Source organism: Plecotus auritus (genome assembly GCF_963455305.1).
Source record: "Plecotus auritus genome assembly, chromosome: 2".
NCBI classification, from domain to species: Eukaryota; Metazoa; Chordata; class Mammalia; order Chiroptera; family Vespertilionidae; genus Plecotus; species Plecotus auritus.
This window is the reverse complement of record NC_137771.1, coordinates 170,121,635-170,131,973: the sequence shown is the minus strand read 5'-3', so window position 1 is coordinate 170,131,973 and position 10,339 is coordinate 170,121,635. Positions and strand designations below refer to the sequence as shown.

The window sequence follows — 10,339 nt, the reverse complement described above, 5'->3', positions numbered from 1 at the left end:
GGCATGCTCTGATACAGAGCAATGGAAACCGTTTCCCTTCAGCCTTCACTGCTGGGAAGTTCAAGCATCAAATTTGCACCTGATAACAGCACTGTGTTCACCTTTTTCTCCATTTTCACTGATCCCAACTTTCTCCCCTTTCTGTTTCTATTTTATTACCATTATCTTATATGTTTTTTCTAATGGTACGCTGCTTCAAATTCTTTTAGGAAAGAGGCCAGGTATAGATACATTTCAAACACAGACCAAAAAACAAACAAAAAAACTACAAGCAAATATTGTAATTACTTTTAGGATATAAAGGAAAGTATCTTTCTTTGTTCTTACAGCACACCTTAATAAAAAGTGGTACTTTAGAATTACCTTAAGATAACATATACCTAGATGTGACAAGAGCAGCCCTGTGCTCATTAAGAAGTCCCCAATTCGTTGAATTTTCAAGCACAGACTTCTTCCCTGAACATAATTTTGGTTATCTTCACTGGTTTCCAATAGAGCCCTTGGCTGAGACCAGAAGCTGTGTTTGTGGAGCTCTGTGACCCTTGGTGAACCATTGACATCTGACTGCCTTACTAGTAGTTTCCTCCTTCATAACAGGGCAACTACTACTTCCTCCACAGCACAACACTCACTCTGGTTAGGTAAGCACAGACTTGTTCTTAGGGGTGAAAGTACAGAATACATGCAAGATATTACTATCATACACATTAGAGGCCTATGTGATTCTTCCCCAAGAGTTTAAGGACTGCTTTCCACCCATGGCAAAAACTTCTTTTCAAATTCATAGTTTTTTGGTAACAACGCGATAGAGGCAGGGAAGTTATATGCACACACAGAGATGCAGGCACCAAATAACGAAAGAAAGCATTTCTATACATAAAACATTATTTATACCTGTTTTCATTTTTTTACATTAAGATGTAAACATCCCCTTATCCAAAATAGCTGGTGAAAAAAATAAAACAAGCCTTTAAAGATAGCTGGTGAATTTTCAAGTGTCCTTGCTGAATGAATCTAAATATCAAACATAACAATAATTCAATGATAAGGAGAACCAACTGAACCAAACTGAGCTATAAAGTATCAATATGTAGCAAAATCACAATAAATCAGAATGCTCCAACTTCCTAAATGACTATTTAAAACTATTCTTGTTTTAACCATTAGTTTAGAAAAACCTTTCGAAATTGAACCACTTCACTTTCCTGACTCAGTCAGTACAAAATGCCAAACACAAATCAATTTTATTTTGATAATTTAGGATCATGGTGTATCTCTCAAAAGATACATTAATTTCTGTGCAGTTTTGTTAGAGACAGAAAGTTATAGTGAATTGGAGTTTCTTGTTTTAGATAAATCCCTGATATCATTAGCTTATTATCTTCCTTTCGTCTCATTCTCCTATAAAGAGAGTATAGCAAAAAGGTTCTAGGTAAGCAGTTGTAGACATATCTACAAATCTGTAATGATTCGGGCAAACAAGGCCAATACTTTTAACCCACTGGACTATTTCTTCTACTTAGTAAATATGCCCAATAACATGAATTACATGGAATGGGGCCACTGTTTTTCTGAATATCAAATTTTAGTACCTTATGAATTCCTTGTTTGGAATATTTTCTTTAAAAAAAAAAAAGAAAAGAACTCATGAAGATGACCTCCAAAACCAGGGAAATTGTAGATTTTGCTAATGGAATCAAACTGTGCTTCCTTTCATAATGTTTATAATGTTATCAAAGAGCCAGGAAGTTCTCTAAGATACTTGGTGCTTAACTCCTCAGAGCCATGAAGGAATGAGCTGCTGGGAGAAAAGTAACCTTCTGGTCTCTTACTACAGTTCAGTGTTTCCCTAGTGCAGGACCCTACCCTGGGCACACGAGATGGTTCAGGTGGCACACAACACTGAACTAAATAATACTGCATCACAGTGAGAATGTCATTCCCTTTACACTTTTCTTTTATCCTGAGAATTCCACACAGAGAGCCTCTGGTCGTGCTGGGTAACCTCTCTCTCACTGCAACAAAGAAATAGCCGGCCTCTCGGATTCAGTGGCCTGGCGGGCATTAGCATCCAGCTAGAAGTTAGTTAACATTTTTCGTTGTAACTTTGTTTTGTAGTTACCTTTCATTTATGGGAAACTGATCCTGGTTTCCCACTTAGAGTAGCTATTGGTTTCCTTTTAAATTATTTTAAAATTAAAAACAAATTTTTAAGTAAATAATAGTATGTAATACTCAATTGATTTATGTTTGGAAAACAATGGCTATAGTCTAACAAATCATATTTTTAAAAAGTGATTTCAAAAGATACTACCAACATATTCTAAAAAGGAAACCCATGTCACTGTACTTTCAGTACTTACGATGTTCTAGAGATGAGTTTGCCGCACCAGAGTTAAAACTCAAGCAAAAATATAAAAGAAAAAAGAACCAATTCCAGACCATTCTGGACTTCATAAACTCATGGTACCATAAATGTGCAAATAATCTTATATTTAGCAAGTCATTTGTTTGAAACAAACTTTTCAATTTACGTGGATCTTTTTATTTGGCCCATACTAATGCCTCACAAAGGCAAACCCGATGGGAGAGTTCCTGCTTGGTCCCCTGAAGATCAATATATATTTGATTGAACTCTTCAGCAGGGATTCAGGTCTGCTGGCCAGGGTGCCAATGGCGCTGACGGCTCTTCCACAGGAACAGCTCTGCAGAGAGGTCTCCTCCTCCTCTGACTATAATCTCAGGGCCAACTTCCTTCTGAGAGGAGTTTGCCTCGAGGGTACCGCATGCTCACAGGCATGCCACGTTGACTTAAACAAAAAGGACAGTTGGAGAGAAAGAAAGCAGAGCTTCTCATTTGTGGTGAACAGCTTCCTCATCACAGTGGCAGTTAAGATATGCTCCCTCCAGTGTCCCCCGGAAGCCCAGGCAATAGTCTGAAGGATGGTGTCAGACATCATAATCCGGAGCCTTACCCTGGGCTTGCCTTAGCCAGATCTGTAGTGTCACAAACGCTCCCACAGTCACGTGAAAGAAAAGCTGCCAAAGATTGCGAAGTTCATAGAGATACATGTTGCATAGACAGATTAAGCCAAAAGTCAAAAAAGATTTGACATTCCGCCAGCCAGTGTAGTAGACAAGTAAATAGCACTGTTTAAAATAGAAAATAAAAGATGATTAGGGTTATAGGAAAAAAAAACAGATGCTTTTACTATAAAACTGTAACAGGACACAGTAAAATATGAATGCAATTTCATCTACAGATAAAATAATGTAACATCAAGGCATTCAGCTATGAAAGGGAAATATATTTTTTTCTTTTTATGTTTTTCATTTTTCAAAAGAAAAATGGAGGAATAATTGAATGACTGCCTTGCAAACAGGCTGGACAAATTTCTCAAGGTGACAGGCAACTAAGAAGCATTCTGAGGATTTTAGAGGGATCCATCTTTTGTATTCATCCCAGAAAAGTACAAAAAGCTCAAATAAACCATTTGGCAAAATGGACTCTTACATAACCTAAATATGAATATTACTGAAATCAACAATATTTACTGATCCCCCCTTCAGTGCAAGGAATTAAGCTAGGAGGATATGAGTGAACATTTGAGGGAGAAGTCATTCAAGGGATGTTTACTGAGGGCCTACTATAAGTCAGGCATTGTTCTTTAGCTTTAAGTAAACAAACAAACCCCTTGCTCACATGGAGTTTACATTCTAGAGGAGAGAAAAAGATTATAAACATTATATACATAAACAGTTATGTCTTGAAAAAGATAAAATTTAAAAATGTGACAGCCCTGACCAGTTTTCTCAGCAGTTAGAGCATTGGCCCAAGGACCAAAGGGTCTCGAATTTGATTCCCTGTCAAGGGCATGTACCTCAGTTGCAGGCTCAATCCCCTGCCCTGGTCAGAACGTACGCAGTAGGGAACCAACCGATGTGTCTCTTTCACATAGGTATTTCTCTTTCCCCTCCCTCTCCCCTCCTTTGTCTTCCCCTCCCCCTTTTCCTCCACTCTCTCTAAAAAAATAATTGGAAAAAAAATCCTCTGATGAGGATGAAAATAAGGGGGGGGGGGGGACAGAAGGCAAGTGAATGCCATTTTAGAAGATACCCATAATAAAGTAGTCCCCCACCCTACCCCAAATCCTGGCATTTACCTCCTCCTACTTTATTTTTTCCTCCCATATTATTAACATACTTAAAAAATATGATTATTCTGCTTGTCATCTATATTCTTCCAATAGAATCTAAGCTTCATGAAAGGAGAGATTTTTGACTGTCTTGTCACTCATTTATCTCCAGTGCATAGAACGACACATAAGTGCTCATTAAATTTTATTGAATGAACTGATTTCTAGATGATATCTAAAATTCACAATCTGGTGAATATAGGAATTATATGTGATCACAAAGTCTTAAGAAAGAAGCAGAGGTCTCTTTATGAAATTACATCCAACCTTCAGTACAGGAAGGATATTAGGGTATTTGTGACAATGCAGAAAGAATGTGGAAATGTTCTGTTCAATGTGTTTAATTTTTATAAAAATAGGACTCTGCTTACTTAAAAAGAAGACTGCCACCCAAGAAAAATGCATTGGAAGTATTTACTGTACCTAAGTGGTTTGTATTGCATAAAAATAATTAGAGGAAAACCTTTTCCTTTTGAAATAATTTTAGACTTAGAGAAATGTTGCAAAAATAGTAGAGTTCCTGTATACCTTTCGCCCTGCTCCCCTAATGTTATCCTCTCACATCACCATAGTATAATCAACAAACCAGGATATGAACATTGATACAATACTATTAACTAATCTATAGGCTTTATTCAAATTTTGCCAGTTGTTCCACTAAGGCTCTTTTTCTGGTCCAGGATTCTATATTGCATGTAGCTGTCATGTTTCCTCAAATCTGTAATAGCTTAAGTCTTTGCTTTTCATGACCTTGACACTCTTGAATAGTATGCTTGTTTTTAAAGCATGAATTTGTTTGCTTCTCTCAAAGGAAAGAACACCTGAGTGACACAGCCCCTCCATGAGGCAGCTCTTAGAACTGCTTCCAGCTGTTCTGGGAAGTGTACTAGGTGTGCCCACCTACCTGCCATGGCACTGGGGCTGGAGTCACACAGACTGGGCTGAGTCACTGACTGGCTATGATGAGCATAACAAGATTAGTGTGGGACTCTGAGAATTTAATGGTGCAAGAAATGTAAAGGGCTTAGCATAAAGTACAGCTCAATACATTTTGCTATTATTATTAGCATTTAAAATTGTTATTAGCGCCAAACAGTCAAAAGCATATTTTACAAAAATAATTACTCATGAAATTATTTTAAAGTTAATATTCACCTCACTTTAGAATCATATGAGGTAATGTATGGAAAAGTTATAACATTATAATTTTATAGCATTATAAAATTATACAAATGTAGGATTTTGCTTAGAGACAGCAGGTGGAATGAACATAATATTTAAAATTAGAAAATTCGGAGTCAAGAACTGACTCCACTTAATGGCTCTGTGATCTCTGGATAATACCGAAACTGCCTCAGATTTCTCATCTTCAAAAATGAGATAATATCCCTTGTGCAGCAGGATTGCAGAGATTAAAGTTTAGAAAATCTACATAAGAATACATCATAATAAAGCACTACGACATTAAAAAATACAAGTTTTCACATTTCCTGCATGAATGTCATTCATTATAATTAAATGTCATATTTAATAGAAAAACAATTTCTGAAGATAAATGATTAAGAAAAATTAGGGGATTACAAAAATAGGGTCACTGAAACTAAAATTTATAACATATCTTTACATAAAAGTCAAATGCATATATTCAAATTTTTCCCTAGAGACTTCTACTGAGTTTTAGGTAGCCTTATATTTGCAGTCCTGAATCCTTCTAACGTTTTTTTCTGTGCAAACCAGAGAAAAGTGTTACTTATAAAAGTTTGATCAAAAGGCCATGCATGCTCTAACATGTTTTAGCAAAGACATTATTTTTTTAATGTTTTTTAAATTGATTTTTTTTTAGAGAGAGAGGAAGGGAGAGGGATAGAGAAATAGAAACATCCATGAGAGAGAAACATCAATTGGCTGCCTCCTGCACATCCCCTATTGGGGATCGAGTCTACAACCCAGGCATGTGCCCTACTGGGAACTGAACCAGCGACTTCCTGGTGCATGGGTCGGTGCTTAACCACTGTACCACACTGGCTGGGCAACAAAGACATTCTTGAGTTTGGATAACTGGCATGGTTATCTCACCCCTCCCTACAAACCTGTGCCTCCTCTCTTCTTGGAAATACGAGCACCCATCTCCTTATCACCCAGGTACAAAACCTCCTCCCACCTTGTCTCGTATCTATTCTGTCAAGTCCTAGCAGGCTTCCCTCTCCGTGTCCTTCCCCCACACATCCCTAACTGCCATTACCTCTTACTACTTCCTGCCTGAAGTAATGGAATCACCTCCCAGCTAATTTCCTTGCTTCCATTCTCTCCGCTCTGACAATCCATCCTATTCACTGCTAAATTAAATATTCTAAAATTCTGCTTTTGCTGTTCCCTATTTAAATACTTTCTCAAAATTAAAAAATCCTCAGCCTAGAGTATAAGCAGAGTATGGAAGCTGAACAATCAATCAGTCACACTAAACCTAGACGTAATCTTTACCGCCACAAGCAAATGACATGGACCTCTGAAGCCCAGCCCATGAGAGAGTTAACATTAAGTTCACTGGTATCTATGCCCCCTCAAAATGAACAAGTAGGTCACAGAGCTAACAGAGACTCAAATTAAAAGGAAGGCAAAACAAACAAAACTTCAGACATTATTTTTATTTACTTAAAAGTGCATGAGCAATTATTAGAATTGATTCTGGAAACAAACAATAATGGGAAAGTGTTTCTTAAAAATAGGAGAGAACTTACCTGGTAAAGGCAGGCTGCTGTTCCAAGAAAAAATGCAATGATGTAATTAAAATCCTCACCATCACTCTGCAAAAACAAAATAAAAAATTACGTTTTTTTCTGGTGGAAGCCCATTTTCAAAAACCAATCTACCAGGATAGCACATGAAAACGTTGATGCACAAATGGCCAAAATTTTCACGAAGTGATATATAAAAACTCTCAAGAGTCCTAAACGGGAAACATAAAATCTACCATAAGATCCAAGGAGTGTGAGGTGAGGAAAACCACCAGTGTTCCCTCCAGGCTCCTGTCAATTTCCTTTTACCTAAGAGAAGATGAAAACCAACGGGAAAAGGTTTCCGTATAAAAGGGCTCTCTTCTCTCTACTGAAGAAACCATATGAGTGTAAACACCCCAGTGGCCTATAAAGTTAGTCTTCCACACTAGGGTCATTACTTAACTTAAATAATACTGACAAATTTTACTATCTAGTACGCACATCCCTGAATTGTCCAATACAGTAATTTGACAAGATTAAAAAAAAAAGAAGAAAAAAAAAAGACATGAAAAGCTACTGCCCACTAGAGTGTGCTAAATCCCAATGAGAAAATCAGTCATGCATGCTGCACCAGAAAAACAGCCACCCAGAGGAAAGCCAGATACATCATGCATAGAATATTTCTTTAAAAGAAACTTGCAGAAACATGTAACAGCCAGTGTTTTTCTATTGCTTTTTTATTTCTCTTAAATATCTATATTTACTACTTCTTTTCAATGTTTTTATGAAGTAGAAAACAAAGCCTAGACAGGAGCATAAATTTGCCCCTTATTTTAGAAAAAAATTTAATACTACAGAAATTTCCACAAGACATGAGTGTCCCCCATGACCATGTCCTCATGAAATAATATGAAGAGAAAATTCTTATCCACTTGCTATTGGACAACAGAACTTTCTCTAAGGCAGAGGGAGAGGGGCTTATCTTAGTGAGAAGATCTTGAAATAGGAACCACTGATCTGTCTGCTGATGCTTAGGGACAGTTCTAACCCAGAGGAAGGGAAAGTCAACATGAACCTTTCCACTTTAATAATTCTAACACTTTAAACACAGGGTGGTGAAAAAGTAGGTTTATAGTTGTGAGTATGTGAAACAGTTTATTCTTGTATTATTATTTATTAATTATTGTATTACTTTCCATATTAACAACTGTAAACCTATCTTTGCCCCACCTTGTAAGTTCTGCTTGATATTTCTTAATCCTTTACTTTTAAATGATCTTTTTTCTGATTATAAAAATTTATGTTCATTGTAGAGAATTTGGAAAATAAGATTGTTACAAGAAGAAATTCATATAGGCCACAGTATCACAACTCTGGGAGAATTACTGCTAACTATTTTATGTATTTCCTTCCAAGATTTTCTGCACAAAAATATATGTACATTTTGAAAAAACTGGAATCATACTTTTATATGCTATTTTTTACTACTTCACATTATATCATAAACATAAAACACTTTCTCAAGATATTCCTCAACCACATGATTTCAATGGTTATATAACTTTTCATTATAGAGATATACCTGATTTAATTATTGTCCTAGAGTTGGTTATTAATTTTCCCCCCTACATTTATATCACTTTATAACTCTCTATTGCCTTTGGATCACTTAAAGCATGTTTCTGGAGTCAGTCAGATCTGGGTTTAAATCTTTATTTAGTAGCTGTATGATCTGGACTATTTAACTTCAATTTCCTTTTTTGAAAATAAAAGTTGTAGAGATTAAATGAAGTAACATTTGCAAATACATAGCATAACTGGCACACAGAAAGCACTAAAAAACATTTCACTAACCTCATTTTTCCTGGATCATTCATTGGATAATTAGCTTACCTTTCAGTATTCTTTAAGTCTCTAGTGTATTGGCCTCTATCCTTCAATGAGACCCTAACCTTTCCTCAAGGCAGAAAATAATCTTGCTACTTGCATGAAACTGTGCACATAGTAGGAATTCAACAAATGCATGCTAAATTGAGTTGAGCTTTGACTAATATTTCTACTTGGTAAAGAGAAGATTGTATATAAAGAAATTCTCTGTTCAATAAATATTCATTAAGCACTCATGAGCCCAGTACTGTGATACTAGACCTAGGAGTGAAAACAAGTCCATACCAACTCAAGAAACTCACTCTCTAACCAAGAAATCAGATACATAAACCAACAATTCCCACCCTAAGTGATAACTGAGGGTATAGATATGTGTACAGGGTACTAAAGGAAGCTTACTGGAGAAAAAGGGTGAGGGAAGGTTTTCTAATTCTGTCTGGAGAATAAAGGGGTGAGGGGAGGTTTTCAGAGAAAGTAAAGCTTAACCTAGGTCCTGAAGGATGAACTGGTGGACAAGGTAGACAACGTAGGGAGAGAATTCCAGGCAAGGGAGTAGCATGTGCAGTCTCAAAGAGGGAAGAGGCTAGGATAACTCCAAGGTTTCTTGTTTAGGCAACATTTGAATGATACCATTCACTAAGTTGGGAATAGAGAAGGAGAAAATAGATTTCAGATTTGAAAAATTGAGTTCATTTTGGACATACTATTTTGGAGTTGGGTGGGACATCCAAATAATTACATTTAGAAGATATTTAAGTCTGCTTCAGGAAAGAATTTGACCTAGAGATCCAGTTCAGTAATCAGCAATTTAAATAGCAGTGAATGAAAGAAAAGCCTTTGCAGCCGAGTGCAAGGCTTAACTCTCGCCTGGCCTCTAGATTGGAGAAGGAAGAAAACACTATCAGTATAAAGGATATTTGTAGTCAACTGTGAAATTTGAATAGAGTTTTTATATTAGACTAGAGGCCTGGTGCACGAAATTCGTGCACGGGGGAGGGGGGTGTCCCTCAGCCCAGCCCTGCACCCTCTCCACATCTGGGACCCCTTGAGGGATGTCCGACTGCCGTTTAGGCCCGATCCCACCGCTTCTGCCTGCCAGCCTGATCACCCCCTAACCACTCCCCTGCCAGCCTGATTGATGCCTAACTGCTTCCCTGCCAGCCTGTTTGCCCTAACTGCCCTCCCCTGCAGGCCTGGTCCCCCCCGCAACTGCTCTCCCCCCCTGCAGGCCTGGGTCCCTCCCAACTGCCTTTCCCTGCAGGCCTGGTCACCCCCAACTTCCCTCTCTGCCGGCTTGTTCACCCCTAACTGCCCTCCCCTGCAGGCTTGATTGACCCCAACTGCCCTCCCTTGCAGGCCTGGTCCCTCCCAACTGCCCTCCCTTGCTGGCCATGTTGTGGTGGCCATCTTGTGTCCACATGGGGGCAGGATCTTTGACCACATGGGGGCAGCCATCTTGTGTGTTGGAGTGATGGTCAATCTGCATATTACTCTTTTATTAGATAGGATAGAGGCCTGGTGCATGGGTGGGGTCAGCTG

The 10,339-nt window shown here is 37.9% G+C and overlaps 1 protein-coding gene across 4 annotated transcripts in view; it reads right to left on the bottom strand.

Annotated features, from left to right (window-relative positions):
• Positions 1–268: 268 nt before the first annotated feature.
• Positions 269–10,339, bottom strand: part of SEC22A (SEC22 homolog A, vesicle trafficking protein) — a 49,299-nt gene continuing 39,228 nt past the window's right edge. For 2 of the 4 annotated variants that reach the window (XM_080656958.1, XM_080656959.1), the window contains 2 exons: positions 6,935–7,000; positions 871–3,150 (listed from right to left, as the gene is read on the bottom strand). In XM_080656958.1, the coding sequence (XP_080513084.1) occupies positions 2,950–3,150; positions 6,935–7,000 (267 nt within the window). In that variant the 3' untranslated portion in view covers positions 871–2,949. Of the gene's footprint in view, positions 3,151–6,934; positions 7,001–10,339 lie in introns of all 4 variants that reach the window. The other 2 variants (XM_080656957.1, XM_080656960.1) reach the window with 2 other exon arrangements.